We start from the raw sequence: 16829 nt of genomic DNA, 5'->3' as shown, positions 1-16829 counted from the left end.
TTGCTCTGGAATAAACTTTGGTTTAAAAAATGTTACAATTATTTTAATCTTCTATCCAAACCACTAACACTTTCTCCATGTCAGCAGTGAGGCTGTTTCACTTTTTTGTCATTCATGTGTTCACTGGAGTAGCCTTTTTAATTTCCAAGAATTTTCCTTTGCATTCACAATTTGGCTAACTCTTTTGGCACAAGAGGCCTTTCAGCATATCTCGGCTTTCAACATGCCTTCCTCACTAAGTTTAATCATATCTGGCTTTTTATTTAAAGTGAGAGATGTGGGACTCTTCCTTTCACTTGAACACTTACAGGCTACTGTCAGGTTATTAATTGGCCTAATTTCATGTCTCAGAGAATAGGGAGGCCCAAGGAGATGCAGAGAGATGGAAAATGACTGAGAATAGGCAAAACACACACCACATTTATTGGTTAAATTCACTGTCCTATATGGGCACAGTTTGTGGTGTCCCAAAACAATTACAACAGTAACATCAAAGATCACTGATTACAGATCCCCATAACAATAATAATGAAAAAGGTTAAAATATTGTGAGAACTACCAAAATGTGACACAGAAACATGAAGTAAGCAAATGCTGTTGGGACTTTCTCAATGCTGGACTGCCACAAACCTTCAATTTATAATAAATGCATTATCTGTGAAGTACAATAAAGCAAGGTAAAATAAAACAAGGTATGACTATAATACAAAATGACCTTTAACTTTTTTTTTAAACTTCCCATTTGGGGAATGAAAAAATATAAAAAGTAAAACTGTGACATTAAAATTCTAAAGATTTTTTTTTTTTTTTGAGAGAGAGAGAGCGTGCAAGCGGGGCTGGGGGGGTAAAGGGGGGGAGAGAAAATCTTATGCAGGCTCCATACCCAGCTTGGAGCACAATACAGGCCTCAATCCCACAACCCCAAGATCATGATCTGAGCCAAAATCAAGAGTCGGACACTTAAGTGACTGAGCCACCCAGGTGCCCCAAGATTTTTTTTTCTTTAATCAACATCCATGTATTAACTTATAGTTGTATAGACTACCAGCATAGACAGTCTTGATTGGGTTCTCTGCTCAGGTTATCACAAAAAAAAACAAAAATCAGGGTATCAGGCTGAGATCTTCTCTGGAGCCCCTAGGGAGGAATACACTACCAACCTTTTCTAGGCTGGTGGCAGAATCCTGTTCTTTGCAGCTGAGAAATGGTCTAAAGTTCCCTCTTTGTATTTGCTGTCAACTGAGAGCATCTCTCATCTCCTTAAGGTGTTCTGCATTCCTTTTCCCATGGTCCCTCCACCTTCAGACCCAGCATGTCACATTCTTCAAGTGTTTCGATTTTAACTTACTCTTCTTTACCAGCTAGAGAATATTCTTTTTTTTTTCTTTTTTGTGAAAGGTATCATGATTAGCTCAGGCTCACATGATCAGTCTCCCCATCTTTAGGTCAACTGTGCCATATATGACAACATAATTGGGGAAGTGATATCTAATCATGTTCACATGTTCCAGGGCTTAGGGTAGGTCATTGTTGGGAGGCCATATTCAATAAAATTCTAAAGATTTTTAAAAGCAAATCGTTTTAAATTATTAAAGATCTTGTTTCAGTGCTAGACAATCCTAAAAAAGTTCTTTAACCTTAACTGAAATTAAAATTTCCACGCTCCGGAGAAACAAAGGGTCTAATTTCCCTTTCACCAGATTAACATAGGTCTTAGGAAACTCGGAATCATTCATCTCCAGGTTAAATATGTTGAACTCACTATCCCAGTTGTTTCATACATTTTCTCACCATCCTGGTCACTCTGAATAGCAAGGGAAACAGGCTTCATTTCTTATGCTAATATCCATAAATTGAATAAATAAAAGGCTATCTTTAGGAGGATACTGAGTTTGGATCCAGGTGCAACTAGTAAATAAGAGCATGGATTTTTATCATCAAACAGCTTAGCTCTGCTGTGAATCCTTGTTCTAGCACTTATTAGCTATGTGACTATGATGACTAATTTTATGTGCCAACTTAACTAGGCCATGGGATACCAAGAAATTTGGTCAAACATTATTCTGGGTGTTCCTGTGAGGGTATTTATGGAATAGATTAACAGATCATTAGACCCAGTACAGCAGATCGCCCTCCCTAATGTGAGTGTGCATCATCCAATCCATTGAAGGCCCAAATAGAATAAAAGGCTGATCCTCAGTCCAGTACAAAGGAGTGAGAAGCATCAACATACTAGACATTTTGAAGAATTTTTATAAGATAGGACATATGAAATCATAATGAGAGGTTAGGGTGGAAATGGCAGAGTTGAGTAGTTGTGAAAGAGGTGGTAAGGCCTACAAAATGTAAAATATTTACTATCTGGTCTCTGAAAAAGTATGCTGACCCCTGGCCAACCACACACACAGGAGAACGTTTCAGGGAAGATAGAGCACTTTAATTCTTGTGACTCCAAAGGGATTGTGGGCTGAATCAACAGTTATGGAGGATAACCTATTAAAAAAAGGTAAAAACTGCCTGAGAGGAACTTGGGCTCCAAGTATGGCGGCTGGAAACCTAAGAGAGGACCCTCCTTAACTGGCTGTTAGAGAAGGGCCTGGCCTATCTGCTTATCCACTCTAAGCAAAGCACACCAATAAGTAAATCATATCACCTACAAAAAACTCTCCACCAGTATTCTTCCCATTTAGGGTAAAGATTTGCTAGGGAAAGAAAAGAGAAAAGCTACTCCAGTAATCTATATTATTCAACCGGTCATATATCAACATGAATGGACAACCAAGGATCACCAAGATTTAAGGAAACCACAGGAATGAAAAAGAAGGCCCACGATGAAAAATAATATAAGCAACTCTAGAGAAAACAGAGGTAATTCGAAGAGGTCAGAAAAAAGAAAAAGAATTCTATTTAACATCTTTGGAGAAACTGCATAAGATATCACACCTATAAAACAAGATGTATATGAAAGAGTAGGATTAAAAGAATAAAGAGTAGAGTTCAAAGAAATTTAAAATAGAAAGCTTGTCCACCACCACCACCTCCCCCCACATATAGAAAAACTTGAAAAATTGGAAAAGGCTTAAGAAATACAGAGTAATAACCCAGTGTGGGTAATGATCTCTCTAAAATAGTGCAGGAAAAGAGACTCCTCTCTCCCCTCCAAAACACACACACACACGGAAAAATAATGGAAAGGACCCAGACAATACAGAGTTGGAGAAAGAAAATATATATATTCCGAGACACATCTTTGATCTAGAGTAGAGATTGTCAAACTAGGGCCCATGAGCCAAATCCTGCCAGCACCATTTTAACAAATAAGGTTTTACTGTAACACAGAATGCTTATTTGTTTACATGCTGTCGAGGCTGCTTTTGTACTAACTACAACAGTGAAGTTAAATAGCTGCAACAGGGACCATATGTTCTGCAAAGCCTAAAATATTTACCATTTGGTCTTTTACAGAAAAAAATGTCAAATCTTGATCTAGAGCTACGCTGTCCAATAGAGTAGCAGCTGGCCAAATGCAGTGTTAAAATTTAAATAATAAAATTAAAAATTCAGTTCCTCAGTCATATCAGCCACACTGTAAGCACGCAATAGCCATATGTGTATAATGGTTATTGTGCTGGACGATGTAGATATACAACATTTCCATCAATACAAGACATTCTACAGGACAGGGCTTATTTGGAAATTACCACAACAGATTACTAGAACTGTATTTTAGTTATTGCTTCAAAAAGCACTGTAGTGCAAAACAAAAAATAGGTAAGAGAAACAGGAAGAAAGATAAAATTCAGAAAAAAACAAATTAGTAATGTTGGAAATGGAAATAATTACTGCATAAATCTAAGATGTCATTCTATGAAAATAGCTTTAAAATAGGTTTTTTAAAAATAATGCTTCAAAGGTATTCAGAGAAAAGAACTGAGAGAAAAATCCAAAGATATAGCATTACAAATGAGTAAATATCACAGATATGGAAGAGATTACAAACAAATTCAATGTAGGAAATGCAATTAATTAATGCTATCAAAATTAAAAAAATCATAAAGAGTGTTTCCTAAGAAAATATAACTTAAAGAAAGTAAGAATAATTATATGGAACAAGAATCACGACGAAAAAGTTTTAAGAAGTAGTATAATAGGTGGCTCCAATTTAGTTCTGAGTTAACAAGGAAAATGTTTGCTCGGATTTTTAATTTTCACCTTATACTGCAAGAAACTTCACATCCAGTATATAAAGTATAAACATACTTCACATTCAGACTCTTAAACTAGAAAGCAGCAGTCCAAAATAATATATTTCCCTCTCTTAACACTATTCACTGTACCAAGAATTATATATTTCTTTACAGGGGAGCTTCACTAGTCTGTGTGACACTCCCTGCAAAATCAGATGTAAGAAGCTTCAAATGGAATGGTTTTAAATATATGGCCTTTCCCTGGACTTCCATAATTATTCATACTGAAAATGAACTGATCACATCTCACTAGAAATGTCCATGATAATCAGAACACACAGGCTTAGATTAACACAACATCTTTATGCTTATGAGAGTCCTCAAGTTGACACACGAAAGGAACACCTGACACCAGTCAGTAGTTGTTCAACTCCTTCCTGGGGTTACACACAAAAATAAAGAATAGTCCCAGTTTAGGAGATATTCCAATACTGGGCCATTCTAGTTCTGGAATTTCTTTTTCTTTATCACTAAAAATTTTTAGTGTTCTAGTGTTTACCACTAAAAATATCTTATAGATACATTTACTTAACAAATCTCCTTGAACCAAAACATGTTTACCTTTTGACACATCTACCTTATTACACTGAAGACATGATTATACAATAGATTTTTAAATTTTAATTTTAAACTCCCCAGTTTTCTGTTTATATTTAAACATCCACTAAAATTAGGATGAACATAAGTACTCATGTGCCCTGGACAGTCCCAGATTATACCTGCTTTCCTGGCATCCAATGTAATTAGTTATTTCAGCATTCTTAAAATGTCCTAAAAAATTCATGGGTCAGTGAAGAAATCAAAACAAAAAACAGAAAATATTTTGAAATAAATGTTGATGAAAATATAAAATGTTAAAAATTGTAGGACGTAGCTAGAGCAGTGCTTAGAGAAATTATATCCTTAACTATAAAACAGTATATTAGAAAAAGAAGAAAATCAATGAATTAAGCTTTTATCACAAAGGGGAAAAAAACCAAAATCTCAGCCAATCAAAACTAGTGAGTGTAGAGGAAAAAAAAAAAAGAGCAGTAATTGACAAAATAAAAAAGTAAACATAAAAGAGAAAATTTTAAAGCCAAATGTAGGGTTTTTAGAAAAAGAATAAAAATGAAAAATCCCTCGCTAACCTAACAATGAAAAAAAAGGAAAAGAAACACAAATAATATCAGTAATTACAGTCATTAAAAAGGTAGTAAAAGCTGCTTCTAGTATAGTGAAAGTAAGCTCATAACAAACTCTCCCATAGATAACAACCATAAACTCAAGACAAAATACAAAAAACAATTATGTGAAGGCTCTACAGAATGAAGAGAAGTAAAGAGATTTTGCTGAAGAGCCAAACTTGTAAAAAAAAAAAAATACCAAAAGGTTTCTTATTTTTACTGATTTAGCTTGAGCACAGAGCAGTACAGGTAGTTAAAACAAAGAAACAAAAGTCATCCTTCTGAAGAACCTGAAAAATCACAAACTAAACAAAGGAATGGAGAGTCCAAAAAGTAATCTACCTAATCAGTGTCACTTTATTTATTGAAAGAGTTATGATTCTATATAGCAATGAAAGAATTGTTTTTTCAATAAATGGTGGTAGGTCAACAGGCTATCTATATAGGAAAAACAAATATACCTTTACCCCTGCCTCACACCAATGGAAAAAAAAAAATCAATTCTGGCAGAATGCAGATTCAAATATTTAAAAAGTAAACATCAGGGCTTTTAGAAGAAAACACTGAGATCATCTTTGGAATCTTGGAGTAGGCAAACTTAGCTATAAAGCAAAAAACTGATACATCAGAATATATTCTGACTAAACATGAAAAACTAAATATGAAAAGGTGGGGCATGTCTAGCTGGCTCAGTTGGTGGAGCATGTGACTCTTGATCTTGGGGCTGTAAGTTTGAGCCCCATGATGAGTGTAGAGATTACTTAAATTTTTAAAAAGAATATGAAAAGGCAAGTCACAGCCTAAGAAAAGATATTTGTAATATATTTATTCCCAAATGGACTTTTACCCAAAATATAAAAGGACTCCTAAAAATCTAGAAAATCCAACAATCCAACTTTTAAAAAAATTAGCTAAGACACAGACTCCTCACATAAGAGGTTTATCTAAATGGCCAACAGCATATGAACAAGTATTTATGAGTACTTGTTCTCATTACTCGTTAATTACTCATTAAAAAGAGAGAGAATCTTTAGCTTAACTCACTGATTAATGAGTAAAAATCACTCCAAATCCAAATGACAATGTCATACCACAACCCTTCAGAAAGGCTAAAGTAAGAAAAAAATATTAACTGTTGGTAAGGATGACAGGCAACTGAAATTCTCAAACATTCCTGGTAAGAGCGTAAATTGGTACAACCATGTTAGAAAGATATTTGGCCACCAATAGTAAACTAGCCAAATCCCTTTCAAAGCAGAATGAATAATGAATTGTGATATATTTAGACAGTACTATAAAGCAATAAATAATCCACATCTGTACAAATTAGTACCAATCATTTCACAAATATAATGAGCAAAAGAAGTCAAACACAAGAGTAAACAGTGTATGGCTTCATCTACATAAAGTACAGAAACAGGTAAAGCAAATCAGGACTTTGGTTTCTCTTTGTGAGTGTACTAAAAGGAAGCAAAATGAGATTACATGGGGTCCAAGAACTCCCTCTGTACAGGCATGACCTTGACATTTATTCATTCAATCATGCTGCCAGAACACCATCAGACCCTACAGTAAGCCTTCACAATATCTCTGTTAATATGGTTCACCTGCATAGTCACAATGGTATACAGACCCTACATCTCAGAAGCCACTGAAAGACCAATTGGAGAGTGCCCATTTCAGTCATGAGATGCTGATTGCTTACCATGACCAACATGTTTTTTGGTATACCTTAAGTGGGTTGCTGCAGTCTTTCAATTATATTTGAAGACTTCTCAGAATACCAACTTGTTGGAACCGTTATGAAAATTGTCCCACTATGTGGCAATAAGGGTGATATACATGTTGTCTATGGAATCCTCAGACTGGAATTTTATACAGCTAATTTCATATTAAAGCAGTTTTAGAGTTAAAATAAAATTGAGAGAAAGATACAGAAATTTCCCACATACTCCTGACTCCACAAACATATAGCCATTATCAATGTCACTCACCAGAACAACACATTTTTTACCAAGGATGAACCTACATTGATACATCATTATCACCCAAAGTCCACAGTTGACATTAGGATTCACTTTTGGTGCTGTATATTCTATGGGTTTGGACAAAAGTATAATGACATATCCATCATACAGAACACTTTCACTGCCCTAAAAATTCTCTGTGCTCTGCTTATTCATCTCTCCCCTCAACCACCTCTGGCAACCATTGATCTTTTTACTGTCTCCACAGTTTTGACTCTTCCTGAATTCCATAGAGGTGGAATCAATATGTAGCTCTTTCTAATTGATTTCTTTCACTTAGTAATTTGCATTTAAGGTTCCTCCATGTCTTTTCATAGCTTAATAGCTCATTTGTTTTTAGCACTGAATAATATTCCATTGTCTGCATATACCACACTTTATCCATTTGCTTACTGAGGGACATCTTGGTTGCTTCCAAGTTTTGGTAATTATGAATAAAGTTGCTATACACATCCATGTGCAAGTCTTTATGTGGATGTTTTCAATTTCTTTGGGTAAATGTATAAGAGCATGACTGCTGGAGGATAGGGTAAGAGCATGTTTAGCTTTGTCAGAAATCTCCAAACTGTCTTCCCAAATGGCTGTACCATTTTGCGTTTTCATCAGCAATGTACGAAAGTTTCTGTTCTTCCACATTCTCATCAGCTTTTGGTGTTGTCAGTGCTTCACTGGCCCCTCTAGTAGGTGTGCAGCAGTATCTCAATGCTGTTTAAATTTGCATTTCTCTGATGACATATGATGTGAAGCATCCTTTCATTTGCTTTTTGCCTTCTGTATGTCTTCTTTGATCAAATGTCTGTTAAGGTCTTTGGCCCATTTTTAAATCAGGCTATTTATTGTTGAGTTTTAAAGAGTTCTTTGTATATTCCGGATAACAATATTTTATCAGCTATAACATTTGCAAAAATTTTCTCCCAGTTTGTGGCTTTTCTTTTCATTCTCTTGACATTGTCTCTCACAGAGCAAGCGTTTTTAATTTTAATGAAGTCAAGCTAATCAATTATTTCTTTCATGGATCACATCTTTGGTATTGTATCTAAAAAAGCATCAGATACCCAAGGTTCTCTAGGTTTTCTCCTATGTTATCTTCTAGTTTTATAGTTTTGCATTTTATGTTTAGATACGTGGTCCACTAGAGTTAATTTCTGTGAAGGATGTAAAGTCTATGCCTAGATTCTTTCTCTTTTTTTTCCTTGCCATGTGTATGTTGTTCCAGCACCATTTGCTGAAAAGACTGTCTTTGCTTCATTGTGTTGTCTTTGCTCATTTGTCAAAGATCAGTAGATTATGTGAATCTATTTCTGGGTACTCTATTATGTTCCACTGATCTATTTGTCTACTCTTTTTCCAATACCACACTGTCTTAATTACTGTGGCTTTAAGTAAGTCTTGGAAGTCAGGTAGTTTCAGTTCTCCAACTTTGTTCTTTTCCTTCAATATTGTGTTTGCTATTCTGGGTCTTTTGCCTCCCTCTCCATATAAACTTCAAAATCAGCTTGTCGATATTCATAAAATAGCTTCCTGGGATTTTGATTGGGATGGCATTTGAGTCTATAGATCAATTTGGGAAGACTGACATCTTGACACTGAGTCTCCTATCCATAAACATGGAATATCTTTCCATTTATTTAGTCTTTGATTATGTTCATCAGAATTTTGTATTTTGTAGTTTTCCTTATATAGATCTTGTACATATCTTTTTTTAGATTTATGCCTAAATATTTAATTTTTTGGATACTAATGTAAATGACATTGTGTTTTTAATTTCCAATTCCACTCATTCGTTGTTGATATATAGGAGCTGGTTTTTTTCTTTTTTTTTTTTTGAGAGAGAGAGAGGGAGCAAGTGTGCACACGTGTGGGACAGGAAGGGCAAAGGGAGAGGGAAGAGAGAGAATCTTAAGCTCCATGCCAGACATGGAGCCTGACACAGGGCTCAATCTCACAATCCTGAGATCATGACCTGAGCCGAAATCAAGAGTCAGGCACTCAACAAGCTGAGCCACCCAGGTGCCCTGGAGCTGATTTCATCTTGATAGCAAGAAGAGATGGCTTTACTGAGAATGTGTAGGCTGAATAGAGATTTGAAAGTTAAGCAGAAGTTAACTAGTGGCCTTTTGGAGGAAGAGAACATGAGAGAATAAGTAAATGCTAGAGTGCAGAGAGGAAATTTACAGAGTGATGTGGCTAGAGAGGCAAACGGAGGGAACTACATGCAAGTGCTTAATAAGTATTGTTTTTATATTATCAGGCCTCTATTTTGACAGGATTAGGATGGCTCTTGAATGAAGAATATACTGCAGGTGAACTAAAATGAGGGCTATAGTCTCAGAATGGATTAGAAAGCTCTTAAGAAGTAAACTCCATAGGTCTTGGTAATGTAACGGAAATGGAAGAATGATGCTTGAGAGAGGACCTGAGGGTAGTGAGGTTCCTTGTCTTAGGCAACTAATTCTGGAAAATGGTCCTATCATTCACTGAGATACAAAACACAAGAGGAAGTTCAGTCTGCGGCATTGAGTTTGAAGCCCCTCTAAGAATTTCAAGAAACTGGTAAATATGTGAATTTATAATTCTGGAGGTCAGAGAAGTGACCTGGACTATACATGTTCGTCATTGATATATAAATAGTAACTGAGGTAATTGGACCAGATAAAAGTAAGGATATGGACTAAAAAGAGAAAATGGTCTTAAGGACTCCACGATTTAATGGCAGAAAGGAGGGAAAAGAGCTTATTTTCATTTATACTGTTTAGCCATTGAATTGTCCCCCCAGCCTTTCAAATACTGATCCTTCTCCTGTGCTACCATTGACATTCCTTCTATCTCATTTAGGTCCTTTTCTTTAACAACTGTCTAGAATTATTTTCCAGTGCCTTGTTTTCTCTCTTTAACAACAAAACTCCTCCCTTAAATGTTTGTCATCTCCCTCTATCCCCCTTCATAGCAAAGCTTTCTAAAATGTAAAGTGGTCTATTTTTATGGAATATTCAACTTCACTTGCCATTCAATTCTAAATACAATTATTTGACTTTTCAGTTTACTACTCCATCAAATATTCCTTTAACAAAGCCTGCAAAACAGTATTACTAAATAAAATAAACACTTTCCAATTCTTATTTTACTTTCTTTTTCTCTGCCCAGGTTTTAAATGTTATGTTCCCCAAAGTTTATTCTTGGTCCTTTTTTCTTCTCATTTTAAAGTATACATTTCCTTGGTGAGTTTATCCATCCCTTGGGGTAAACTCCCATCATGTACTAATTAATTTCAAATCTGTATGTTTCATCTACAGATCCCTCTCTCACATAGCCCAGTATTATTGGACATCTCTACTTGGATGCTCCTAGGGTACCTCCAATTAAACATATTCAAAACAGGGGCACCTGGGTGGCTCAGTCGGTAAGCGACTGCCTTCGGCTCAGGTCATGATCTCAGGGTCCTGGGATGGAGCCCCGCACTGGGCTCCCTGCTCTGCAGAAAGCCTGCTTCTCCCTCTCCCACTCCCCCTGCTTGTGTTCCCTCTCTCACTGTCAAATAAATAAAATCTTAAAAAAAAAAACATATTCAAAAACAGATTCCAAAAACTCATTTTATCATCTCCCATTCCCTAAAATAACCAACACCATAACTACAAAATTCTGTTTTCCTTTATTCTTTATCCTCTGCCATCCACAAACCTGCTCAGAAATTTGTTAGTCATCTCTGATTCCTCCTGTCAACTTTCCTTGGTCACATCAGTTCTACTCCTCATAGTAATCTCTTAATTCATTCCATGCTTTTTATCCCAACCACAGTCAGCCAATCCATTCTCTTCTGGTAAACTCTTAGTCAAAACCTAACAATCAAATATGATCGTTATGTTGTTGCTTTACTTAAAAATTTTCAATAATTTCCCATTTCCTATTATTTTTACAAAAAAACAAGAGCCACAACCTTAAAAAAAAAATCAGTTAGACCTTTGTCTAACTTCTCCAGTCTCTTCTTAGCACTATGTGTAAATCATGAGAACTACTTGCACAGAAGCAGTGAGAGCAGATTTGAAGGAATAGTCTCCCCGTTCTCTGTAATGGCTTCCATGGTCTATTATGCCCTCATCTTTTACACTTCCTTCATCACACAGGTTAAACGTCCCCCTCAGGAGAAGCTTCCCAAGGCGACTCTCCTTTCTCTCAGTCCAAGTTAGGTATTCTGCATGTCCTCCATAGCACTTATAATATACTTTATTATCCTATTTACCCACCTACCTCCCCCAACTATGAACTCAAGGAAAAAAGAGACTAAGTATCCTTTCTCCTATAACCTGAATGCTTAGCACACTCCCTGGGATTTAGTATGTGCTCAGTAAATAATTGTTAATTATTAAGTTGTTTTTAATCATTATTAACACCACACCTAAACATACCCTTTCCACAAATACCTCATTTATTCCAATGTTTTATATTCAACTCTACATACTTGTAAATCCAAGTATTTGGCATTATTTGCTTTGAAGGCAAAAGTTTTGTCTTTGTAAAAAAATTAAGACAGATTAAATAAATTTATTCTATGATAATGTTATACGAAAGATACATCATTTCAAGAATGCCTTGTTGTGCATATATGGCATGCTTTCTGAATTATAAAGTTGAAAAAAAATTCTTCAGTTCTAGTAATACCATAAACAAAGCATCATACCACCACTTTTAGAAAACTAAAGGACAAAGTAAATGGAGAGGAAACAAGGGAATATGTAGTAAAGAAGCCTATAAAATTTCATTACTATTTCAAATTTTTCCAAGCAGCAAAAATATCCAAGAAGTTTCCATTTGAAGTTAGACTGTTTTGTCCCTTTTTGTTTTGATCTTCTCAGCACTTACACACTGCAGGAAAAAATTAGCACATATTGTCCAATGTGTTCACTTTAAGCGCTATGCTGTTTTCTATGTGTTAATCTTATCTCCCCCAAATGAGAACATTTTTTACTTTATAGGCCTAAAGTGACACATTAGGTCTAAGCAGACAGTAAGCACTCAACAGCTATTTATTGAATAATTTAGATTACAAATTTATACTGAGGAAAGGTTCTAAATGAAAGCATATAAACCCTGATTAAGCTTTCCAGTTGGTACATTGCTAAATAGTAAGGTGGTTTGTCTTATTTTCTTAAGATTTTACTTTAAATACAAAAACAAAACCCACCAGCCACTATTTCACAAAACTAATTGCAATTTATCAAACAGAATCAGCCAAAAAGTTTTAACAAGTCACTGAAATTTAAAACAATTCACTGGCAAGAATTTCAATGAGGTTTGGATAGATATATTTTTAAAATATCATAGATCACTGTCAAAACCAGTAATTCAGTAGCGCAGGCACGATTTGGGAGTTTTTAGACATTTGTCAATCATGAATACCTTTAAAAATCACTTACTCCTCCACACAGCTCTTTTTTAAAAAGTTTTAAATCCAAAGACACAGCTCTAAATGACATGTTTTTTCCGCACATAAAATTCCTATGCTAATAAAAAAGCTCTCAATTCAGAGTTCACAAATCACTAGGAAAATAAAGTACATACACATCTGATACCAGTTTTTTGGGGGAAAGAGACCTAAAGTATCTTCTGTTCTTTGCAGCTGCCTTAACAGCAAATGACAATTAAATGTGTGAACAAGGTTGTCAGAGTAACACTTGTCATTCACACTACTTATGGTAACGCGCCCCAAGACTTCCAGAAGCACTAATTAAAATTAACGAAAGCTTCTCACGGGGACTTGTCAAAGAAGTACATTTTGTCATTTGCTGTTTGAGACAGGAAAACCAAATCGCCTCAAAGCTCAAGTTTTCCCTCTTAAGGTCTAAATCCAACCCACCTGCCTGCCACTGAACTGTCGAACTGTGCCCAGATGCTCAGCAAGCAACTCTTAGTAAGAGTTCCAATTTCTTCAATATAACACAACCATTCCGAGAAAAACAAAAAACAAAACAAACAAACAAAAACCTGATGGTAAAGGCGGAATGAATTTTCTCTCAGAAATCAGAAAAGAAAGGGGCGGGGGAAAGTATCTTTCCTTTTTCCTAAGGAGCGAAGAAAGGTGCAAGTTCCCATTGGTAGTTACTGGATATGTCGCTCCACTAGCCTCTTCTTTAACTCTGCGTGAATGAAGACACCCAAAACGAGAAAAATGTTAAATGATCTTACCCACCTCTAGCCCCAAAGAACCAAGCAACACTCTCACCCAGGACTCAGGTGGGCCTTTCTCACCTGGGCCCAGCAGAAGTCCGCGGTACCCACGTATAGCGCACTTTTCAGCAATACTCCTTGCGATTGGTTTACTCGGAGGAGAGCTCTCAATCCTATTGGCCACGGGAGCGGTGATCGTGGGCAAGGAGGCGGGTGTTTGGGGCTGGCTCTGACAGGCCGGCTGCTTGAGTTCCCAGAGTTCCTATTGGGTCAACGCGGGAAGCTCCAAGATGGCGGCAGTGGCGACCTGCGGCACCGGCGCTGGGAGTACTGGATCTATAGTGGCTACAACCAGCAAGAACAACGTCACCAGTTTCCAGAGGAAGGGTCCTAGAGCAAGCGGTACCGACAGCGGCTGTTCTCGACTGGTGTCCATCGCGGGCACACGACCGTCGGTGCGGAATGGACAGCTGCTGGTATCTACCGGGCTCCCAGCCCTGGACCAGCTCCTAGGTCGGTTCAGAACGGAGATGTGGGCTCAAGAGAGGGAAAACTTAGGGAGGGCACCTGCCAGGAAAGCCACCCTAACCTCATATTTCTCTCTGGCCCCTCAGCCTTCGGACTTGGAGAGGATAGTCCGGTCTGATAGAGATGGAGGGGAGGAAAGGTTGCATGGAGACTCCTAAATGCTGTTATTGCTCCCACTTTCGACTGTGTTTCTGGCCCACCAGCCTTTTCTAGGTTACAACGGGATCCCTACATGGTTTTATCTAGAAATACTACCTAGTAAGGGGGAATCATTAATATTTGGAGACGGTTTGGCCTTCAACTCCAGGATCACCTCCTGGTCTCTGATTGCACCCTTCTGCCAACCCCAGGTAGCTTGTGGTTTCGCCTAACCTACGAAAGTTTGTGTCATTGTGAGAGATGGGCTTCATTAGAAAATGCTGAAAAAAATAACTTCCCCTCTTTCACCGCCAGGCTGCTTATTTCCTGGTTCTGAATCTTCAAACAAACTCTTGGGTTTAAGAGAATGGATGTTAAAGAATTATGTGGGTACAAAGTAGTTAAAGACTGTTGATACTGATGGTCATACCAGTATCTGCGTTAAATATATGTGTATATATTTTGTTAATTTTTTCTCTGTATATTTTGCTTCCTAGAGTTACATTGCAAACGATATGTTTAAAGTTAATTCACATTTTAATGAGAAAAAAGAAGTCCAGTTCTTAGGCTTTCCTGTATAATCTCTGCAATTTTTCATGAGAAGCCTGCTGAAGAATAGCTTGTTTCATAACTGTTATGTTGCAAAGATTGACCACATTAGATTGATAGGACAGAGCTGCTGTGTTAATAGAGCTTGTAAATTAGTTAATTACTATCAGAATGTTGCTTCATTAAAATTGGTCTATGTTTATATTTCATAACTTCTATATAGTGTGTGATATGTGTCAGTTAAGTCTTGTACACTTTCATAAAATATTACAAATGCCATTGCTTGTTCTTGTACTACACTTGAAATTTCTCTCTGTATTTTTGCCCCTCAAGGTACACTTTTCGTATAGGTTTAGTGCAAAGGAAATTGACAGGGCAAGCAACCTGTGAGAAAGCACAGCTTCTTGCCTCTGTTATGTCATGTTCTTAACTGGATCCTGGTTATTTCTACACAAATTTAAGTATTTTCATGTAATTGTTTCAAGTCTTGCTTTCCTAAATTGCATGGTACTGAAAACAAATGATCCAAAATATCTAGTTAACAAATATTTATCCCAGCTTTTTTCCCTGTTGAGCTTTACTTGGTGTCATCCTATATTTGAACTTAAAGTTTGGAAGCTGTTCCTAGTCCTTACTGTTTTTTTTTCCCCCTAATTCAATGGGGATATGTAACTTCATTCATTTGATCCTGAATCTCTTCAAGCGAAAAGGTCACATTTCTGACATTTATACCTTCATTTTCTTATTAGAATAACAAAATTTGCCTAGCACAGTTCCTGGCACATAGTTGATCCTCATTAAGTTCTTGGTTGGAAGAGAAATGTGTAGGAAAAAAAACCTGAACGAGAGATATTGGAAGGGGTAAGGGTAGGATGACTTATGTGTGAGCTCTAGAAACAGACTTAGATATAGTGACATGAACAGAATCATAAAACTAGAGACAGTGTAGGCTGATCTTTAGGCTTCAAATTTAGTATTCTGCACTATGCTACAGCTGTTTCAAATTTTTGAGAACTCTTTTGAAGTGGCTTTAAGCATTTATCAAACCTAAGACTAATGATTTAAGTGAGTCAAAGCACCCACCAAAAAGTTAACCTAAAGCACCTTCGTAAGTGTTTCTACAGTGATATAAACATGAACTGTAATATAAAAATCTTCCAAATTTGCTTGTGAGGGACACTAGTATTTGACTGTAACAAGCTTATGCTAAAAATTGGTGTTCGTTTAAGATAGTTGGAATAGTTTTCAGTTTGGGGATATTTTGAACTATGTTTTTCATGTATACAGTTAACTCTCAAAGTGCACAGAAGAGGTTGTTATAATAGGAGTTAGTACATTTGGAATAATAAATATGTCCAGAAGTATTTTAGTTGTTAAGTTCTTAATGGCATTTTTGTATTATTGTTTATTTTGTATGGCTCTGTAGAGCAAATCCGTTCATTTGTTTTTCATTAAAACATTATTTGGAAGTGAAACATTTGGCTGCTAATGTGTATACACATAAATATAAGTAATTCAGATTATATTGTTATTCTAAAAAATTGGACTCAGATTGTGACAAGCCTAATATAACCATATTGTGACAAGATATAATTATAATAGGATGTTATGATATCAGAAGGGTGAAACTATACTATGACATTGTGATTGTTGCCTAAATCTATTCTGTGGTTACTGTAAAACAAGTAAATATTGTAATGTCACTGCCATGCAGTGCAGTGATATTTTGCTACTGCCACTGTGATGTCAATGTAATTTTAAGCATAGATTCAGAACATATTTAAGTATATTTTTAAATATATTATACAGGCAAATTGAATGTTGGTCATTTGAAGATATGCTTATATTTCCATTCCTACTCCCAAGTGCTTCATGAATTTGACAATTCCCTATATCAGCATCTTTTAAACATCATATCAAAAACTTTTGTTCTGACAACTTAAATTTAGTAAATATTGATATACATTTCCCAAGTTGACCACATTGGAATTTTTCAACTTGTAAGTTTTCTA

General features: G+C 36.1%; 2 protein-coding genes across 5 annotated transcripts in view; one reads left to right on the top strand and one right to left on the bottom strand.

The window, feature by feature from the left end:
• Positions 1 to 13718, bottom strand: part of IMMP1L (inner mitochondrial membrane peptidase subunit 1) — a 74888-nt gene extending 61170 nt beyond the window's left edge. For 2 of the 4 annotated variants that reach the window (XM_028087721.2, XM_028087719.2), the window contains exon 1: positions 13625 to 13713. The gene's annotated coding sequence lies outside the window, so the exon portion shown is untranslated. Of the gene's footprint in view, positions 1 to 13624 lie in introns of all 4 variants that reach the window. The other 2 variants (XM_088017684.1, XM_088017682.1) reach the window with 2 other exon arrangements.
• A 158-nt stretch (positions 13719 to 13876) lies between these two features.
• ELP4 (elongator acetyltransferase complex subunit 4) overlaps positions 13877 to 16829 on the top strand; it is a 244084-nt gene continuing 241131 nt past the window's right edge. Inside the window, exon 1 of the mRNA XM_028087751.2 lies at positions 13877 to 14115. Within this exon, the coding sequence (XP_027943552.1) occupies positions 13893 to 14115 (223 nt within the window). The 5' untranslated portion in view covers positions 13877 to 13892. The remainder of the gene's footprint in view (positions 14116 to 16829) is intronic.

Source organism: Eumetopias jubatus, unplaced genomic scaffold (genome assembly GCF_037043125.1).
Source record: "Eumetopias jubatus isolate StellerSeaLion01/CBP00866 unplaced genomic scaffold, mEumJub1_p1.0 scaffold_13, whole genome shotgun sequence".
In the NCBI taxonomy this organism is placed as follows: domain Eukaryota; kingdom Metazoa; phylum Chordata; class Mammalia; order Carnivora; family Otariidae; genus Eumetopias; species Eumetopias jubatus.
The sequence above is the reverse complement of the archived record's forward strand: the minus strand, read 5'-3'. Positions and strand labels throughout refer to the sequence as shown.